This window comes from Ambystoma mexicanum, chromosome 2p, assembly GCF_040938575.1.
Source record: "Ambystoma mexicanum isolate Mex_15411 chromosome 2p, UKY_AmexF1_1, whole genome shotgun sequence".
Classification (NCBI taxonomy): Eukaryota; Metazoa; Chordata; class Amphibia; order Caudata; family Ambystomatidae; genus Ambystoma; species Ambystoma mexicanum.
This window is the reverse complement of record NC_090923.1, coordinates 1,269,939,596-1,269,961,691: the sequence shown is the minus strand read 5'-3', so window position 1 is coordinate 1,269,961,691 and position 22,096 is coordinate 1,269,939,596. Positions and strand designations below refer to the sequence as shown.

General features: G+C 43.7%; 1 protein-coding gene across 4 annotated transcripts in view; it reads left to right on the top strand.

Moving 5' to 3' along the window:
* The window catches only part of SHISA9 (shisa family member 9), a 1,679,367-nt gene that overhangs the window by 1,286,555 nt on the left and 370,716 nt on the right, over positions 1 to 22,096 (top strand). For 2 of the 4 annotated variants that reach the window (XM_069645586.1, XM_069645585.1), the window contains one exon: positions 18,795 to 18,863. The exons of the other annotated variants lie outside the window; for them this stretch is intronic. In XM_069645586.1, the coding sequence (XP_069501687.1) occupies positions 18,795 to 18,863 (69 nt within the window). The remainder of the gene's footprint in view (positions 1 to 18,794; positions 18,864 to 22,096) is intronic. 4 annotated transcript variants of the gene reach the window in all.

Below are 22,096 nucleotides of genomic sequence, written 5' to 3'. Positions count from 1 at the left end.
AGTGAAACCCAAGAGCAAAATGACGACGGGTGATACCTAGAAGCAGAATGAACTTGGGAGCAATTTCTCAGACGTGGACATGTTGGTACAAAATCACATAGTCACCAAACATCACAGCGTGGGACATCCAGAAGCAGAATGAAATTGGAGAACTTCAGGGAAAACAATTACAGCCGGGAAATATTAGGCAAAAGCACAAAGAGAGCAAAATCACAGCGAGTAACAGCTAGAAGTAGATTAATAGAGAGCGAGTGCATAGGAGCTAAAATACATAGGATGTCAATTCAAAGCTGGGGACACCTAGGAGAGAAATCAGATATGGTGCACCATCACAGCAGTGCACAACTTGGTTCCAAAATATATAGGGAACAAAATCACAGAGGGGAAACCTACCTTCTGAAATAAAAGTGTGAGAACGGGAGGTGGTAGTGCAGAGTGTGGGAGACGCAGCAAACAGGTCACCACGCATTATCTGTTGCCTTTGCCCTTCATGGGCTGCCCAAGAAAGGCTTCCCTGTGGTGGCTATCTTTATCAGGATGGGGAAGAGGGTCACATGACCGTGCTGCCAAATCGGAACCCTGCAAGACCACCCTGGTGGTTTAGACTAGAGTGGGGGGAAAGGATTGGCTGCCCCAAAACATCAAGAATGTACCTTAAAGGTGCGTATAATGTCCAGAAATACGGATGAGCTCCTGCCACTGATGCCTGTCAGATGGATGAGAAAGATTATATTTTTTTTTAATTGGCTTCAAAGGTCTTAGTTTCACTGCAACAGTTATTCCCTGAACCGATGTGCCTCTTGCCAATCCAAGGAGAAAGGAGGGGAGCTTGATTTGGAGTTAGATGTGTTTCCACAGCCTTGGCGTCATACATTGTTAAATAAATTTTAATATCTAAAAGCGAGTACATAAAATGTGTTTTAGAATTGCGTAAAGCACAAATGCTTTAATAATTTGGTGTTTGTCAATCCATCGAACAGGAAAAACACTTGGGTTTTCATAAAACCCACCAAATATGCAGATAATCTCCACTCAAAGTAATGGCATGCGAATGTGTATGCATGCTCACTGTGAATACCCTAAAACAATGTCGCAAATATCCTGTTTTGTGGATCGACGAGCGCAACCGTAAAACGCTGACATAAGTCATAAAATTCGTTCTCAGAAAGCATCCCAGGCATGAGCAATGTTTTCCCATAATGTCAGAAATTTAAATAAAATAGTATAATTTAAAAACCCATTTCCTAGGGCAAAATTGCCTTGGCAGCCAAGGCTTATGCCTGGTGTGCCACTCAATCAAGTAGCATTAAGTGCATTTATTCATTTCAGCCTACATTCCAGATGCTCTGCATATTGGATTGTGGGCCTTTCAGCGGCTTTGCATATTATGGCAGGCACCTTATCCTCGTAGTTACTTAAACAGAGACAGAGAAATACAATTACCAGGCGTGAGAGGCGCTGTTTGCTTTTCATGCTTCTGTGATGTTTGCAAGCGGCAAGCAAACACTCCACATATGTGTGCATGGGTCGCTTTTATAGGGCAGGGGGAATGTTTAGGCGTTCCTTCCTTTCAGTATATTTTATGTGGGCTTATTTCTGTGACATCATCACCAACCTAATCACTTACATGGTCGGAATCCACTTGTTTGAGGGATTTCGATGAGTGTTTTGAGGAATTCAGGTGCCTTTTCTATAAATATGATTGTGCTTCTTCTTGTCCACCATCCTCTCCACAACACGTGGTTGATGCGGTTGCCAATAATTTACATCATCCCATTGTTTATTTATTTATTTATTGGACATTTGTATGCCGCCTATACACAAGTGTTTCAAGGTGCCACAATACAAAGTGGTAGGGGGAGCAGACAGGGACGTCATTTCACCCAAATGCCAGCGGTAGTGTAAGTGACATCACACAACCCTTGACCTCCGATGACATCACAAATGACATCACTTCTGAAGTGACATCACAGGAAGCGATGGGACACAACCTTTCACCCCTTGAGAAACCAGGAAGTGGCATCACAAAGCATTGTTTGTAAGTACACTACGAAAAATATGGTTACGATATCACTGTAAAGTGATATACATTTATACAAGAATGGATCACCATATGTATCATTAATATCAGCGCGTATAGGCCATATTAATACATTACTGTGAATGTAAGCAGACGTCCAAGGCCAAATGATAAGTACTTGTTATTATACAGCACTTTCATATAGAACAAATATACATACAATATGATATTATATGACTTTTATAACACGCCTATACACAAGTGTTTCAAGGCGCGAAACAGGTGTTTCAGTGCACCCGACCTGTGTTGGTACTCATGTATCAACCTCAGCAGGATGAAAGGCTGAGTTGACCTTATCAGGAGTCGAATCTGCAACCTGCAGATCACTCACACATTGCAGCAGTGAGCGCACAACCCACTGACCTATCTTACCCCTTATAGATATCAGAAAACCAGCCACTCCAAAAACTAAGAGCCACATGCTGCTGGCCACAGGAGCCTCAATTTAATGAAATGTTTTTAATTATTTTTTTAGGGTTAGCAAGGGAGACCACAGGGGTCACAGGCATGACCCCTGGCAACCCCTAAATGACATCCCTGGAGGAAGGAGGGGCATATGGAAAAACAAAGGAAGAAATGGTTATATTGGCCTTGTGACAATCCTAACGTAAAGGATTGTGTAGTTTTTGTGTTTTTTTTTTTACAATGACTTTGTCATAAGGTCCAGTAACAATTTATTAACTAATGCATAATATCCAACAAAACTGTAACAACTGTTTAATGATAAGTAACAGACGACTAATTGTTGTGATGCATACACATAACGACTGACTCTGCGGTCATTTTGTACAGGACGAGCAATTTAAAAATGATGCTCACGTGATAAAGAGGCAATCAAAAATAGTTGCATTGAGGTCAAACTGTTGGCACCCCACATAGACCCCTTTCCATATCTATTATGTATAGCTCTGTATAGCAAGCAACTGGTGAAACTGGTGCGTTGCATCGTTGCTAAATATACAGACACATTCAGAGGAGTTCTTTGGGATTCCCAACAGTTTGCCTTAGGTACAATGAAGTGGACCCCCCACTTTAACACTGGTGAATCCCTTATTCTGTATAGATTGACCCAGGGGCCAGTCCTGAGGTCTACATTCCACAATAATTACCAACTAGTTATGAATGACTAAACTGTGTGCTGAGATTTTTCAATATAGGACCTGGGCACAATCAATCAATGTGGAAAGACTCAACAGAGAACATAAAATGATCAGAAAAACAGAAAATAATCATGTCATGGATATTCTTTAGCTAAGACATCAAAACCACAGAGAATACTAGTGGCAGCTGGTGAATTTAATATGCGGACGGGACCGAGCATAGTGAGGAGCCTGAATCACCCAAGAGCGTTTGGGGAGGTTCTTTTCCCAATAACATTTTTAAAATAATAGGTTAAAATGGCACATTTTACAGCAAATCTTTTGGGAAAATTGGGTGAAAAGCCATACAGGTGTAAATCAGTTTTGTAGAGGAACTCATGAAAAGAATACAATAGATGCAAGTCACACACAGCGCACATGAGCATTTTCCAAAGCATGTTTTCTTGATGCCTTTTCCCCACAATATATCCCTGCATAAAAACATGTTCATGCTGGCTGTGCCCATTCATTTCCATGCCAGCTGCAGCAATATCTGCCAGCATCCCCATATCAGAACATATTAATATTGGCTTTGCACATAATGCTAGTAATGATACTATAAGAAAACATGCCCATGCTAGATCTGCCACTAAATGCCAGTATTCCCATGTAAGAATGTACTCCTGCTCACTCTACCAGTAAAAATGTTATTGCACAATAGGAGGACATGTCAAGGCTGGCTGCACCAATATAGGCCAGTCGAACCACATATGGACAATCATCATGCTGGCTTTACTGTTGATGCCACTAAAAAAAAGTAATGCCAGGTCAGAACATATATCCTAACTGTTTGCACCAAAGTAGGCCAGTCTGGTCAAGTAATATTAACTATGAAGTTTGCTTTATTCTTGATATCCAGTAAAAAAAAAGGCCATGTCACACTAAGAATATATGGCCAGACTGACAACACCAAAGTTGACTATCCACATAATAACTAATCATGCTTGTTTTACTGTTAGTGCCAATTCAAACCTGCAATGCCACATTAAAATATATCCAAACTGGCTCACCAACATAGGTTAGTCTTGCCACATAATAACACTTACTAAGTTTGTTTTACCATTGATTACAAGTAACAAATGAAATGCCACAGTAAGAATGTATGGCCCAACTGGTGATAAGTAAGTGGGCAAGCCTAACCACATACTAGCACTTATCATGTTTGCTTTGCCCTTGATTCCTAATAATAAATACCATTCCATTTCAAAAACATATGTCCAGACTGGCCTTGCCAAAGTAGGCCAGCCTAGCCACGTAACAGTTATCATGTTTGCTATACACTTGATGCCCATTAAAACTTCATGTTACAACAAAAAAAAACATATCCTGACTGGCCCACCAACATCGTGACACACAATACAGGGTTTGAAATTAAGATTCAGTGAGCAGGAGCTAAAGCCAGCTCCTGGGTTTCAGACAGTTACTGCTGGGGAACCAGGAGCGAGTACCGAGTGCACCGCAAATCTGACTTCCACATGAGATGCACACTCTGATTTTTTGTCCATTATGTATTATCCATTATGTTTAAATGTTTAGCAGATGTGAACTAATTCTTCTTTATTAACATTCTTAAATACTCAGTTAATGTTACGTGTGTTTGTTTGCATGTTTGCCATGCAAAAGTTGTCCCGGTCCCAAAAGTAGCTCCTGGTAGCTATCGATTTACAGCTAAATAGTGTCTCCTAGGCCAGAAAAAGGAGCTAAACACCTCTCTGAAATTTCAAACCCTGTAATAACACATATCATGTTTGCATTACCTCTGATTTCCATTAAAAAAAATGCCATGCCTGCTGTCGCTTCAAAAATACTGCACAACCACACACAATTAGAGACCTGCTTTACTGCACACATGAACACATTCATAGCTTCATTATTTTCGCCCATTCACACATGCATTCATACATCATTAATTTATCACACTCGCGCACACATATGACAGGCATTCTCTCATTCACTTGCGCACACTTACAAATGCAAACACTAGCATGCATGCATACAGGCATACACACTTGCATACATACATACAAAATTAAATAAATCATTGTTTTTCCTTATCTACAGTACCGGTCCGGATGCTGCCTTTCATGATGGTCCTCCGGCTCTCGGGCAGGACAAACAGGGGACCTGTGTTTATTTTGGTGTGCTGATTTTATTCTGAGCTCTGCTCCGTAGGCTTGGTGTGGTGTTGCAGGCATCAACACACAGACCACGATTTAAACACACTTCACAAATCTGATGCCCTACATGCTTAGGCATTAGTCACCAGGGCATGGAAACCCTTTATACACATACAATAGTGTTTTTAATGGCCTGCACTCTTTGCTCTTTGCGTTTAAATGTAACATAAACAACATTAAGCTGTTTATGTGCATTTTGTATGTTTACAGAATTGTATATAATCAATGCACAACGTAAGTGTTCCCTCGTTGCACAACACACTTCCAGATTCAGTTTCAGCATAAGCTACTTTTGTAACAAACCAATAAAAATGTGACTTATTTTACTTCCCAATGTTTCTGTGATTTTGTTCAAGACAGGGGTGGTGTGTGATTATATTGAATTCCACACTGTGAAGGCAACAAACATATGTGTGCACTGATGCCGTCTTATCTATACTCTGAAATGTGAATTAATTGAATGTTGGCTTCAAATTTTGTCTCATCATACAAAAATGTTCTTAGGGTTGATGTTAATTTATACTAATTTGGTCTCCTTGCAAGTTTGGCGGTAAAGGCAAAAAGTGTCAATAACGGAATTGCCGCCACTTTGACCAATCTGCTGATATAAGGGTTATGGAGAACGGATGCTAATTCCTCGGGTGGAATTAACCCTGGAGAAATTAGCACTTGAGGAATGAACAATGAAAACCAGTGATAATTCCCCTGGGGCTAAATCCGCTGGTGGAATTATCGCCGGAAAATAAAATGCTATAGTCCCCACAAGGCATGTTGCCACAAATAGTCCCCACAAGGTAGGTAAAACGTGTGTGTGTGCGTATTTATTAGTCCTGTCTATTTTCCATAATCAATACTTTATGTGAATGTGTCAAGGAAACATGCTTGTTGATGTCCCTCGTGTATGTGCTTGGAATGTGAAGGAAGTTGCACTGCTTCTGTGTGCAGGTTGCATGGAAAGGCAACCTGCATTGCTGCTGCTCAGACAGTACCGTGAGTGAGGCAACATTCGACTCACATATATGATCCGTGTCTTTAGGGAAACTTCCAGAACCCCAACCAGATGTTGACTGTGTGTATGGGAAGCTTGCCCTATTGATGTGTCCGATGTACATGATTAGTGTTTAATGGAAGCTTGCAAAGCCTGCTCGTGCTACTCCTGTCCTGTTCACTGAAACTTTGATATTCTGCTGCTCCTTGTGTGCACCTTCGAAATGTAATGCAAGCTTGCACAGCCCCACACTGTTTGCAACACTGGGCTGTTGGTGTTGATGAAGCAGTGTGTCCGTGTTACACCGCGTCGGTATGAAATTGAAGCATGTGCAGAATGCGAATGCCTTATATTTTCACTGCATTTCAACAGCAGCTCGTGGTGTGCCGGTGCGGCTGCACATCCAGCCGCCAAAGGGCAAACTGTCAGAAAAATAAGAGGGCCGAGTTGTATAAGGGACATCATTTATGAGTAGAGCAAAGACGAGAAAACATAGCATTGTTTTTGGATTTCTGTAAAAGGGCAGCTTTCCCCGTTTCGCGCCGCCCTCAATGTTGGGGACAAGGTTTTTCTGTAGTAACTGGGGTCTGCAACATTTTGCTCGCCAGATGTTTTGGACTAAAATTTCCATCAGCCCCAACCAGCACAGTCAATTGTCTGAGATCATGGGAATTGTAGTCCCAAACATCTGGAGGTCCAAAGGTTGCAGATGTATGATTGTAGTGATTGAGAGGTCACTCACCAGATGGTCCATAGTCCCTGCATTAAAGTCAAACACTTCCCAAATAGTTTCCAATTAATGGGAAGCTATGAACTTTTGTGACCCCGAAAATGTGATAACCCTTGTACTTCATATACAATGTAACTGTTTTTCTTAGGACCGCATTATAATTATATTGCTAGCATCAAAATCATGTGGTATTTTAAATACCCTCTATTTTAAAATACTAATTCATATGGCTTGTGATGAGATTTAAAAATTACACAGGGGAGTACCACGTGATGAACACAACCCATGTTTTTGGCATGCTGCTGTACTTTCGATGTAAGCTACACAACCAAAGAGGAGTCCAAAATTATAACCCCTATGGTACGGCAATTCACAGCAACCTTAAACCTATTCAGAAATGTGTCTCCTTGCATTTCACACGCTCATCTACTGTTTGCCATCCAAAATGGCCTCACTGAATAGATGACGATATATATGAATTATATGTCAGGAATAAGCGACATTGGAAGTATGAAAAAAGGTGTTTTTTTTAACTGATATACCAGGAACAACAGGTTTGCTTAATGAGATATTCTTGCCCTGTCGGATGGCAAACAGCAGGTGAAGTTGTCAAATGCAAGGAGCCACATTTCTGAATAGCTCGCAGTTAATTTAAGTTGTGACTAGGAAGGTGATTACAAAATATATGTATTGCTGAATCTATTTTTATATGAGATTGAGATATATTTTTGCTAAATAATGCATGGGGGTGGCGAAACAAAAGGACAGTAACTTCCTCTGCTGAGCCCTCGCACGAGGGGTCACCAGAGGAAGTTACAATGACTGACAGAAGTGCCAGCCAGCCACAGCAGCTGGCACTTCTGTCAGCTCGCCTGACTTAATGGCGGGCGCATCTCCCACTTTTTGGAGACTGCTGGGCCCCGGCTGGCCCAGGCCCACTTAAAGCACTGCCAGGAAAGGAAGTGAGCGATTCATACACTTTGTGATTCGTTTATATGTGTTAAATGCATCACTAAGCCTAATGTACTACTTTGATTGGTGAAGGAGTCCTACATAAGATATATTATTTTTCCAAATTTCTCACATCTTTTTCTTTTTCACATCTGTTTGTGTGATCATAAATGCATAATATGACTAGAAATGTTGGCAAAGCCTCCATTGGAAGCCAAACCTGTACCCTAACTCACGCTTGCTTGAATGTTTTCCTTCACTCCATATACAAACCTCATTGAGATATCTCAATAGGTGTTAACTGTTGTGTGCTAGGGTAATGCTTGTTGCAACACAACACATTTCTGTGTTTCTGCTTTTGGAACATTACCTTCTGAAGTGTGAGTAGATATACACTTCTCACCTAAGTGCTTTATGGGATACATTGCTACATGTACCCATTATCCATTTACAACAACCAAATCAATCAGTGAACGTCTAGAATGGTGATTTGTGATAGTGCTGCCAATTGCACAGATGCACTTATCCACTTGTCATCAGGGTCAGCAACTTTTGGCTTTCCAGATGTTTTGGACTAAAACTCCCATTATCCCCTGCATGCATAGTTAATGGTGAGGGTTGTGGGAACTGTACTGCTAAATAGCTGAAGAGCCACAGGTTGCGGACTATCATCTCACATGAGATCTTGGCCCCAGTTTGACAAATGTAATCACAGATTAATGGGATGTAAATGTAATCAATTAGTATTAAATGTGAAAGGATACTCCAGAAAAGAGACAGCATTTAACCTAATTGAGAAGTTGCACAGGGATATACATATGCCTATGTGCAGAAACCTGGACATATGACTAATGTGCAGTGGCCTGAACAGTTGCATGATAGGGTACAACCTGGGCATAAACCCCCAAAAGAAGTGCTGAACTCTTTGAAATCTGCAAGGAGCTGACCAATCCTGCTGCAGTCTCCAACTCTCCTGCTCCCTCCCAGGCTCTCTGTATGGCTCTGGCTGCTCACTTCACCACTAAAAGTCAAGCCATCCTGTCCTCGCTCTCCACTTCCTGTCTTTCAACCTCCCTTATGGCCGGCTCTCCCACCCTCCTTTCGCCTCTTTCTTCCTGACAACACCTGAAAAGGTTTCTAGACAAGTCCGATCTATGAAAGTCTTGTCCAGACAGGTTCTCCTCTGCTCCTCTACAACCATCAAGGACCACATTGACACACTCACTCCAGCCGTGTCCGATTTCTGCAATCACTCTTTCGCCAATGGGTCTTTCCCCTCTCTCCTCAAGCACTTCCATGGTCACCCCCTCCTTAGAAAGCCTTCTGCTGATCCCACCTGTCCTGCAAACTATCACCCAATCTCTATCACTCTTTTTATGGGCAAACTCATGGAAAAGCTGGTCATCTCCCAGCTTTCTCTCCAGATTGAATCTTTTGGTTATCTTCATGACCATCAGTCTGGCTTCAGAGCAGCCAGAGTAAAGGAAACTGCTTGCCTGAACACCTGTGAAGATCTGCTCTCTAAGCTTGACTCCAGCCTTCCTTCTATCTTCATCCTTCGTGACCTTTCCTCTGCCTCTGACACAGTCAATCACACCATCCAGATCAATGAACTCTGTGAGAACTAGGGCATCACAGATCAGGCCTTGGTGTGGTTGACCTCCTTCCTCTCGGACCGGCCCTCCCAGGTTCAACTTGGTTCTCTCCACCATCTCCCTCTCTATATGTGGTTTCCCCCAGGGCTCTAACCTTTCTCCCTGGCTCTTTAATGTCTACTTGGCCCCTTTGGCCCATCTGATCAATTCTTTCTCCTCTAGCTTTCAATGTTGTATGGATGACACTCAGCTCTCTTTCAGACTCCCCTCAGCCTCCTCTTCTTTATCGCTCATTCCTGCCTATCTATCAGCGATTCAGGATTGATGTGAATCCAACAATCTCTGCCTTAATGCCCGTAAAACAGAGATCCTTCTCATTGGTACCCCTGCTCCAACTTTCCCCCTCTCACTCTGGCCACCCTCCTTGGCCTCTCTCCCTTCACCTTCCTGTGAGGCAGAAAACCTTGGTCTCATCTCCAACTCCATTCTCTCCTCTCTCCTCACATCTCGGATCTCGATAAAAAAATTCCAACAACCAGCTGGTTCTCTTTAGGCTGGACTACTGCAACAGCCTCTTTATCAATCTGCCTTCCTCTACTCTCTGCCCTCTGCAATTAATCCAGAACATGGCTCTGTGGCTTATCCTTGGTCTCAAGCCCAGGGACTGTATCTCTCCAGCACTGAAATCTCTCCACTGGCTCCCTGTGGCTGCAAGGATCAAGTTCAAGACCCTCTACATCATCCACATGGCTTTCTGGGGCCAGGGCCCACAGTACATCGAACTCTCTCTTCCAAAATATCCTACTTCTCAAGCCCTTCACTCAACTACCTTCTACTCTCTGAGGGTCAGACGCTTCGCTAAGCAAAGAGTGGGGGGTAGATCTCTCTCTTCTGCAGGTGCTCCCCACTGGAATAGCCTCCCTGCCCTTCTCAAACTTGAGCCGGACCACCTTAAGTTCCGGAAGCAGCTCAAGGCCTTCCCATTCTAGTCTGCTTGCTCTCTCTCCCTCCCCTGCTGCCTTAGCTGCCTGCAGTCCGACTGGTTGCCTGGCTACCCTCCATGATCAGTCTCCCCTTCACTGCCTCCGGATCACCGCACACTTAGGGTCTTTAACTGTAACCTCTACAGTCCCCTGCCTCCTTGCACTTATCGAGTTCTGTGCTGTGCTGGATGCACTTACTGAAGCATTGCTGCCCTGACGGCACTTCCCTTCCCTCGCTGTGGCCCTTCCCCCACTGCCTCCCCAAGGCACGTTGGCGCTGTCACACTTGCACGATCTGAATACCACAATGCCTAGTAAGATCGTTTGTATTGTCCTCCCTATGTCTTCTCTCCCTTTACTTGTTGCGCCTAGAAACACTTGTGTACAGGTGCGTTATAAATGACTTATCATATCATATCGTATCATATTAAATGTTCATAAAAACATGTGTCTTACAATATGATATTGGGATCTTAGCCACCATAAATTGGGGAGTTCCTCCACTTGCTGGCATCTGCAGCAGATAGTGAACTGTAGCATGAGTGCCCAAAGGCCCATACCGATTGGGCAAGGGTGAGTAGCTGGAAGTCAGCATCATGGCAGGGCCCTGGTGGCACCACTGGTTTCTTCGTGTTCCCTCTCTCCTCCTATGAAAAGGTCTGTAACCTTTGGCTCTCCAGATGTTTTAGACTACAATTCCTACGATGCCAGGCCATTGACTAAGGTTTCATGGGAAAATGGGAGTTGTCCAAAATCTGTAGAGCAAAAGCTTAGCACCCCTGTCCTAGTGCAACCTGCCAGGACTGCGCATATGACAGTTCTAAAGCAGGCGCAGAGAAGATAAAGCATGTTTCCAGGCACCCACTCTTAGTGGGGCCCACATACTTCAGCACTATACCTATTTTCGCCGTCCAGCTGCCAGCCACGGAGTAAATACATGACGTGGGGGACAAGTCAATAACCCCAGTCATGTAATAACTGCATCTGGGGGGAGGATTGTGCATACTGGACTGGGGTTTACATGGGACCAGAAAATTGCAAACTATGCAAGCAGGAGGGCCGTGGAAAATTGTGAAATATTCTGTGTGGAATTAATTATGTAAAAAAACAATACATGCAAAGTATGTTGACGCTCATTAGGAGAGTCCCAGTCCCAGGCCTATCCTAATTATTTTAGTAAAATCCTTCTAAAATGCGCATCCATTCAAACGAGGACAAAGCGCCCCTAGCCGACGATGGCTTTGTTTATTACCATATGGCTGTGGCTGTTTATAATGCATGTTTATATTATGCCGTGTTCGCATTATACGTGCTCATGGGTTTAGCAGCAGCACTAATCTTTACTAAAAGACAGTTTTAAAATACAATGGGCCTCATTACGAGGCTGGTGGTAGCCGTGCCTGAAATACAGCATGGCTGCCGCCGCTATATTTTTTTTTCGCCACCTAGGAATGGGCAATTACCAGGTCATTACAGCCTTGCCAGACCCAGCAATTGGCCATTTCTGGGTGCTGGAACAAATTCTTCCTCATTTCCATTTGAGCTCCATAGGGCTTTTTTCAACAGTGCCGGTGCATCCGATATGCTGTGCTCGCGGGGTACCAGTACGGCCGCCAGGTCAGACCGGGCGGCCGCAATGGCACCTGCGAACAGAACTCGTAGCTTGCCGGTCCAGGAACTATGGTACCGGCAAGTTTACCAGTACCATAATTCTCGGACTGGTAAACTGATAATGAGGCCCAATGTTTATTTCAAAATCTTCTGTGGAATAGCTCTCCAATATTCACCATCACTGCCATCAGATCCTCATATTCATAATTAGGTTCCTAGTGACCCCCAAAAGCTGTGGGCAACATTATTCTCCTTCACTCGAGAGCATGTGTTGGCGGACATGAAGTGCAGGTAGATCCATCTGCGAGGGGGCATCTGGTATCGTTAAAGAGTGGAAGCTGGTGGGAATTCGAGGTCAGGGGTCATGCAAGGCTTGAGGGCATGACCACTTTGCAAATAGAGCCAGATAGACCCATGGCTGTAGGGCTTGCTTTGCTGGGGTGGTCTCAGTATTAGGAGAATCAAATGCCGGACGAGGTGTGCAGAGCTAGAGGGGCCATGCAGGTTGAGGGGGGGTACGTAAGTGTGTTGCTCGTTGTGCGGCGGAAAAGTGGTAGGTGGAGCAGCACTCCATTTGGCTGAACATGTAGAAGCTTATTTTCATGCTCTGCGTAATTTAGCGGCAGGGACATGGTATGCTTGCAATCCAGTGTAGCCAGGTCCTCACCAGCAAATGTTGCGGTGGAGTGCACAAGGCAGCACGCAAGCGTGTAAACTACCTTTTGCTCTGCCCTTTTGCACTCCGCTATGCAAATTGAGTAAAAGCTGCCTGCCATGTTCGCCTGACATGTCGCATTTACAATGGCTCCCTATGGAGTCTGCATGCTTTTTGCCAGTAACGCCTGAGGGTGCACATGCTTGAGTATTTGTATGACGGAGAGGAAGGAACCGCCCCTCACCTGCCCCATCCAAATGAATGAAAATTAGCTGTGAAGTGAATGGAAGGCGTAAAAGCCTTAGGCGAGGCTTTTAAGCCTTCATTTAAATTACAGATAGCTCAAAAGGAGCCCCATAATGTTTTGGGGTATTTCATTTTGAAAGTAAGGGATCATGCCACCTCCCTTCTAAATCGCCAGCCATGAACCTTCTGTCGCATAGTGATACCCGGGCCCCATCTCAATGTAAAGGCAGAAAGGCAGTGAGAGGAGCAGCTCCTCGTTTTTGGGAAATGTATTTTGGTTGGGGGCATTTCTTTTTTGGAAATGCTGGGGTGTTACACCTCCCCTTCAATCTCACAATTCCCGGAAATGCATGGCCGCAGAATTGGGCATGCACATTGTCGCGACTCACCCTCCAGTCGGACGTCTTTTGTGCCACAGTGAACATGGTCCCCAGCTCGTTTCTGAGGCAGCAAGGCAGTGAGAGAAGCAGTGCTCAATTTATGCTATACCTACAATTTTTGGGGCCTTTAATTATGGATGCAAGGCAGTGACCCACTTCCTCATAACTGACCCACAGTTCCCGGGCACTGCACTGGAACACCATTTGGCGATAGATAATTACGTAAACCTCCTTCGAGCTGGAAAAAGCCCATTGACCTGTGGCGAACCTGAGCCCTGGCTCATTCCCAAGACTGGGGCAGCGAGACGGGCAGCACTCCATTGTAGCTAGACTTACATTGTTTCTGGCATTTAATTTTGGAACTGAGGGGGCAGTCCACCTTCCCTTCTCTATCTCCCAATCTCCTTGCACTGTGCCGGGAATGCTCATCAATAGTGATGGGACCCTCCCACACCACCTATCACTTCTAATCCCTTCGGGTAGCTTTTGCCCCAGCAGCTGGCAAAGGGCAAGGGCTAAAGGTAAAGCTTATTTGCCTGAACATTAGCTAGGCCTGGACCACACCACTACCACCCCTGCTGGCCCCTAGACTCAGACCGTTTATCAATTAGGCAAATTACATCACTCTAAAGGATCCCTTCACATTGGAATTACCAAGAATGGTTAAGAAAGATACAAATACATTATATAGATATACACACTGTGCTATTTTCTCCTAGAAACTCCCGCTGTGATATTTGCTCCCATTTATTCACACCTGACAATTGCTCCCCTCCACCCCAACTCTGATGTTTGCTCCCGAGTTCTCCCACTATGGTATTTGCTCCCTAGTTCTCCCACTGTGATATGTATTCCCTAGTACTAGTGATATATGCTCACATTAATACTGCTGTGATATCTGCTCCCATTTATTCACACCTGACAAATGCTCCCCTCTACACTCACTCTGATATGTGCTCCCTAGTTCTCCCACTGTTACATGTATTCCCTAGTACTCCCACTGTGATATATGCTCACATTACTACTGCTGTGATATTGATCCCATGTATTCACACTGGCAATTGCTACCCTCTACACCCACTCTGATATGTGCTCCCTAGTTCTCCCACTTTGATATGTATTCCCTAGTACTCCCACTGTGATATATGCTCCCATTACTACTGCTGTGTTATTTGTTCCCGGCTAGCCGCACCTGATATTTGATCTCCTCTAGTCACTCTATTCTGATATTTGCTCCCTTGTACTCCCACTGCTACTGGATAAAGTGACATGTGATATCTGCTCTTGGCTTTCTGTGCCGCATCCTACTAACCTTTTCAGTCTCCTGCCGTGACAGACCATTTTAACATCTAACGCCTAACACAACTATAGGGACCACTCAGAAGCACAGACCCAACAAGCATGAACAAATGTGGACTTGCCCACAGACACCCACCCATGAGCATCATGTTCCACCTTACTATAACTGACATTAACCAGGCACACACCATGCATACCCACCTCGGGTTACTCCCAAACCCAAACCATGTACCAAAGGTTCACTCTCCTAAAGCTCTTAGAAGCTCGCCTCACTTACAGAGCCCATTTGCTTACAATCTGCACGCATCCATGCCATAGCCAAGCAGACTTTCACTGCTCATATTGCACCTACTATTTAAACCCAACCCAGACCATTGCAGATCCTAAAACAACTGGAGATCTTGGAAATGGCTGCAGTTGCACTATATAAAAGCCAATGATATATCATACCAGGCTGAAGGGGAGGCTGGGTGGATGTCTGTAGATTATTGCTTGCAGGGTCAAAGTAGCATCAGAGTATAGGTGCCGATTCTGAGGCTCGCACCATGCGAGGTTTGGGATTCTCCAGTATCTGGAGCTTGCAGGGCTTCAATTTTGAACATTTGTGGCCGGAGTGCTTGCAGGTTGAGGAGTGTGACGTGCTGAAGGCATTTGCAATTGATAGACACCTGAGAATTAGGGGGATTCAGGACTTGGCGGCATGGATAATTGGGGCATCTCAGGGTGAGATCCTTATGAGACTGTTCAGCGCCTCTAAATGATGTGGTGCTTTAGGGTTTGGGGGTATTGAGGAATTGGAGGTGGGTAGGGCATGGAGGGCCAGGGATTATCAGCATGAGTGGAGGATCAAGGGCCATGCAGGGATGGGCATGCCTGCAGGGTGAGGGCAGAGACGGATTTGGGCATTTGATGCTTGTGGAATTAGGGGCATGAATGCCTGGTGCCATTTGATGCTGGATGGTCAAAGGATTGAAGCAGTTAGGGCTGTAGGCATGCAGGCCTTATGGTCTTGTAGAGTGGAGGGCATGCACTATATTACTGGTATACGAATCAAGAGGAGATGCAGGGCTGCAGGACATCTGAGGCCAGGGTTCCAAAGATTGGGGCATCTGTAGAATTGGAGAGATGCAAGGCTGAGGATATTGAGACCTGAAAGTCATGCCGAGCTGGAACACTTTTGTGGCACCTGAGAAAGAAATATTCCCTTCGTTTATTTAGAAGACACAGTACCAGGTGAAATCATGGTCCTATCGTCTACCCAAGTGTGTTATTGTAATATAAGCTTTCTTGCATATTGTGAGAATAGATCATATCACCATCATATTTGTTGACCCAAGCCTTACAAGAACCTACACTTGCTCAGGATTTATTCATGCTGTTCCTGTTTTGAAATTCTGTTTTGTATAGCATACGCCTAAACGTTGGGAATTATAGACTGGCTCGTCATGACAATGAGGTATTGTGCAGTTACACTGTCTGCAATCCCCCATAAACCACTCACGTTATGTTATGTTGACTTATACCATGCAGTGCTGCTACCACCTCCGGCGGCGGTCTCCAGGTGATGGCACTCGAAAATGCCAATCCATGTTTCACTACCACTTCTGGTTTAAGGTGTGGATCCTGCTGCTGAATCTGGGTCCGCTTTCTGAAGACCCAACTGATAGGGAGGCCCTTCAAAACAACACAGACACACCTACACCTACACACACACACACTCTCGCTCTCTCTATCTCTCTCTCTCTCTCTCTCTCTCTCTCTCTCTCTCTCTCTCTCTCTCTCTCTCTCTCTTTCTCTCTCTCTCTCTCTCTCTCTCTCTCTCTCTCTCTCTCTCTCTCATACAAACATGCATGCAGGCAACACTGCAAAACAGCAGCTTTCTCTGAGGCTTGCTAGCCTCAGCTGCAGAAAAGGAGAGGCAGCTAATACCTGGACTAAGGCAGCTGGAGGACATGCCGTTTTCTTGTTGAGGAAACCAGTGATAGATATGTCCCCTTCTCCTTCAGCCTTTATTTTTGTTTTTGTCGTACCTGCACCAACTTTCACAGTACTCTTTTCCTTTCCCGACTCCATTTCCTCTGTATACTGAGACAATACGCCACACTTTGGGCAAGTTTCAGCTCTCTAACACCACTATGGTGTGATTGGCACAGTATACAAGCTGTGTAAAATAACATAACATAACATCAAACAACATAACATAATGTAACTGTCGGAATAGAAAGTATATTGTGCCTCCTATTGTAAAGAAAATATATTTAATATTGGCCTACGCCAAGCTGCTCGAAAGTCGCTTGCGAGAGAAATCTGTGTTGCAAGGTCCTGACCTTCAATCTATGTAGGCCGCCATTTTAGGTCAAACCGCCATTTTAGGATTTGTTGTGTAAAAATCACCCTGTGAGCTAAAATGGTGGACGATGTCATTGCAAAATACAACATGGCCGTCTTGACCTCTGTACATAGTTAATGTGTAATCTACCTGCAGGCCACTTGTTGAGGTCATGAACTGAGACCTCGTCCTTCATTGACCTATGTGTAAAGGGATCATTTGTGCGATTAAACTAATCCACAAGCATATATTGAGATAATGTGTTTCCATACAGAACGAAGAACATCTGCTTTACTACATTGTATTTATGTTTATGAAGGCCTGCATGCGAAACTTTAGAATACACAGTTAATTCATACGCTTGTTGTTACATGTATTAAAGACAAACCAGTTATATGCGGTTATTTGAGACTCGGCACAAACCCCAGAATTGGTGATGTATAAAGTAGAATATTAACCCGAAGTGGGGCTGGACATAGTGCCCACAAAATGTATAAAAAGTGAATGCATTCTAATGTACAGAGTCTCTCACTGAACACACTGAACCACGCTGGAGTTCGTTGTGTTGTACTGAGGGCCGATAGCTATCTGACTTTGCACTGTTTTTGTAATTGAATTCAGAATCGAATAAAGTACTTTGTATGTTACTTTGTAACCGGTGTTTGGTGTATTTCCTTTTGGGGTACTCAGCCTCGATATTTTATTTCTGTTTTCACATAACATTGACATGTTCTCTTCACTGTTTTTGCATATGAATTCATGATGTTTCTCTCATTACGGCTTCAGGTGGGCCAGTGTTTCTGCAATGTCCTGCCAGATCTGGTCCCTATGCCCTTTTATGCCCGTCCTGCGCAGCAAGATTGAGTGTCTGTAGTGTTATTCTAATTTTTACCCTAGATCACGTTCGATTTGGCCATCCCACATTATGTATCTAACTTATTTCATTTTACAAACTTTGCTATGCTGTTATTGCTGAAATAGTCACTTTTGTTAAATCTTGATAACCTGGTAATTGGAACATGTGCCCGCCGGACCATGTTCGGTGGGTTCCATTTGATAATGTCCCTGCAAAAATGTAGCCATGCTAAAAATTTGCTGGATAATTGCATTTTTTTGCGGAGGCATTATTACATGGAACATGCAAGGGACACCACTGTAATCCCTATTTCAGTGGAAGCGGGGGACACCCCGCAACCCATGCTCTACCTGTCCCTATATATATTGTCACCTATATAATGTTGCCACAAACTTTTCCCTGCAACATTATGTACGGCGACCATATATATATAGGGACAATATTACCTGATACCGTTCGTTGGTGGTGGAAATAGTTTGCTTCTAGAATTCAGGGATGACTCCTTCTACAACAACGGTTATTTTGTACATGTTTATTTTATTATGACGTGGAGCTTTCTTTTCAGATTGTTTTTTTGTAGTTAGCAATGGACAGCCTCTGAAAATGACTGTTCTGTAGCCCGGGCAGCCTCAAGCTCCATCTTATCTTCTTTGAAATTCTGTGTCTCGTTGATTGGACCATAGTACCAGCACTTTCCAAACTGTACATTTTAAATATCAACATAATTGATCTTCAAATAATTTCTATGACCTTCATCTGCTTCTTGTCTCTACAGAGAGCAGTCATCTTCACCACTCACCACTCCATCTGCAGAGGGTTGGAGGAAGGGAAGGGGAGAAGAATGGTGAGCATCCTCCATTTTACATTGCTTCCTTTGTTTATTTTTTACATCAACATGCTCAGACCATACTTCTTAGCCGTCTCAGAAGGTTTCATCTAACTTAAGAGTGGGATAAAACAGACCAAGAAGCTTATTTTCCAAGTCCCCATAGCATAAATGGAGGCACTAAAGTCAGACGTAACACCATTATGCCTGTCTTAGCACCACCATTCATGCTACAGGTGATTTCCTTCTTTTTGCAGGCGGAGTGCCGGGGTGGAACGGAAGTTACGTTTCTCCTGTTTGCCCTCTGCCTTCAAAAACAAATTGGTTTTACACGAGCGTGAGACTTTCATGCTGGTGTAAAACCAATGATTTCCTATGGAAACCACCTGCTTTTTGCCCCAGCGGCGTTCACTCTGTACTGAGGAGTGTAAATACAGAAGTCGAAAGAGGCTTCCAAAGCCTCATTACAGTTCTCATTGTCTAAACAGCATAGTTTTTTTTTATCGTAGGTCTGTTGTTTTCCTCACTTACTCATAGAAAGTGAAGAGTATTTCAGGAGAATATCAAAGATCCTCCGGTACCTTCTTTCTCTATCGAGAAGTTTCTCATGAGGGGTGGCTCAGAGTTATTGCTAGTGACTCGTGTATGAATTGGCACATTACAAGGTCATTATGCAGTCCACGTTAAGACTTTCTGAAAACAAACTGATTATTGATGTATGAGCGTTCCCCTTACGCGCTATCACAGCTGTACTTTACCAAACACTGCAGATTTCACAGAAAATATTTCCTGAATCTATAACATCCAAACACACTTTGAAATGATGACACGTATTGTCTTGTCGTTGTCTATTTCCACACAATATGCATGACCAATTTCTTTGATTGTTTTACGGTAAATTGACTTCAACGCAGAACTTTCAACTAGTGTGACCAAAACAATCTGACAGCGCATTATAAATGTATGTGTGAGATGGAATTTACAGAAAGGATGTTCACATTTGAATACAGGAAAGTTTTAGGGGGGGGAAACAGAAACAGCCCTAAACACTTTGCAATTTCAGACCTGAACACATAATCTGATATCACAAATTATTAGAAAAGCAAAAGTGTGTGTCATGATCCACTAAACACAGAAAGGACCAAAAGGGAATCACTGCAACATAATTTCATGACATTGTTAAGGGGTTTATTCACCTCTCACAACAACATGTCAGCATACACACATGCACTGATGAAGAAAGTCTGTTTCCACCCATGAAACTAAAGCCGTTTGCTTTTGGAACATAGGAAGGACGATTTTCGACCCCGGGAGAAGGTCCATCATTAGCTTAATAGTGTGGGATGTGAATTAGAAATCTTTGGTGAAACCACTTCAATAAAATGTCTTCTCTGTAAGGGATGGGTGAGTGGTGTGTACAAAGGTAATGTATACATAGATCATTGAGACTGAGAGAATGTAGTGGCTCGTCAGCAGTAGACTGGTAAGCACCACCACCACCACCACAGCTGTAAGCTCCCTGGCAGTCTTAACAACACTGGCTCAGGCACCACCAACACTCATTCTCCTCTCCGGGCTGCGTCTCCCTGATGGCTGCAGGTGGGGGGCGGGCCAGCTTCAATCTCATCATGACACTTTGCAGGATTGTGTGCAAGAGGCCATGGCCGACCAAGAGCAGTGGTTGCTACATAGAGTCGGAGGAGAGATGCAAGCTTGTAATGTTATGGCCAGTGCCATCAAAGCGGACTGAGCAAAGTGTGGTTGAGATGGGCAAACATTCTGCCAGACTAGTTTTGCAGCCTATTATCTGCTGGCTGCCGAAAAAAGACACAACCAATAATCACATCACCACCATTGCTGAAACAGATTAACTAAGCATAAAGACTTTAAGAGAATATTAAACTCACTTTGACAAGCCACTCGCTAAGCACATAAGCGAGGACCTCCCTGTCTACATGGCTAATACCTCTCTTATTTACTTGCCAGAGTAGGAGGGCATCTGCCCAGAAGCCTCCCAAGCTTTGATGATACAGGCATGCCTCAACCACCCTTGAAGCACTGAGCACATGCTGTGTACCACATCTATCTCTCACTCACACAGAGCCATGCTCCAAGAGTAAGATGTCTTCCTCTAATGGCAACACCTACAATTATTATGATAGCTTATTGGTTCTTGCATGTGTTCTGTCCTTCGCCAACACATGCCGCTACTATAAAAGACAGTGTTCCCCCATACACAGTAACTCCTTTTATAAGTATGCCTCCCCTCTGATGACACAAGTGTCGCTATACATTGTCAGGACTGTTTCTGGCATCTGGCATTGCAGAAGTTGAGATTAAATTAAATCCAATGTAGGTATGCAAGGGTTGCCAGGTGAAACACATCCCATGTATTTCTCTGTACATTTCTAGCAGTTCTCTGGTCCTCACCTGGAGATATGCATGCTGTCCTCATCCTTTCTCTATTTATATTAATTGTTTTAAAACTTCTGAAGAGAAGGTCCCAATACCATCTCTGGGCTTTGGCACCCCTGGAACAGAAAAGGCATGCTTGAGACCAAGTATGAAAGCAGGCAAAGACTCAAGCTGGATTTCAAAAGACATCTTTATTCTTCCAGGGTACAGCAAGGCAGGCAGCATACATCACACAACAGAAAATTCAGCAACTCCCAACTCCCTCCTGATTTTAGTCCCTTATATACAATCTTAAAACGTGAAGTAATTTAGTAATTAACATAAAACATCCTGATTGGGCTTGGTACTTAAAGACAACCCCTTATCCAATCCCTGGTTGGTTGCCTTAACTGCCACTCAGAACTAGTCTCAACAGGTTTCACCTAACTCATTCTAGACCTATGGACTCTTCATGAACTTCTATGAACAAATTATTATGATGACATCACAATGACTAGCCAAAGTCCACCATCTTAGAAATGGCCTGACTATGCCTGGTTATCACAAAATGGTGGACCAACCTATTTTTGATCAGAACTTGGTACCTGTTCAGATTTGAATCTAGATTTTTAGTAACTGTGATGAGCATGTACTACTTGACATACTCTCTATTGCGCAAGACATTCTGACCCCAAAAAATACATGTCACCCTTAAAATGTGTTTTCCTGCTCTTTTAAGCCCTACAAGTCTAATGTTTGCACACTCTGAACTATTGATCATCCTGACAAGTTATCTGCATTCGTTGTGAGGGGTGGCGTCTATCTCCTATACATTCAGTTTGAGGGGGGATCTACCC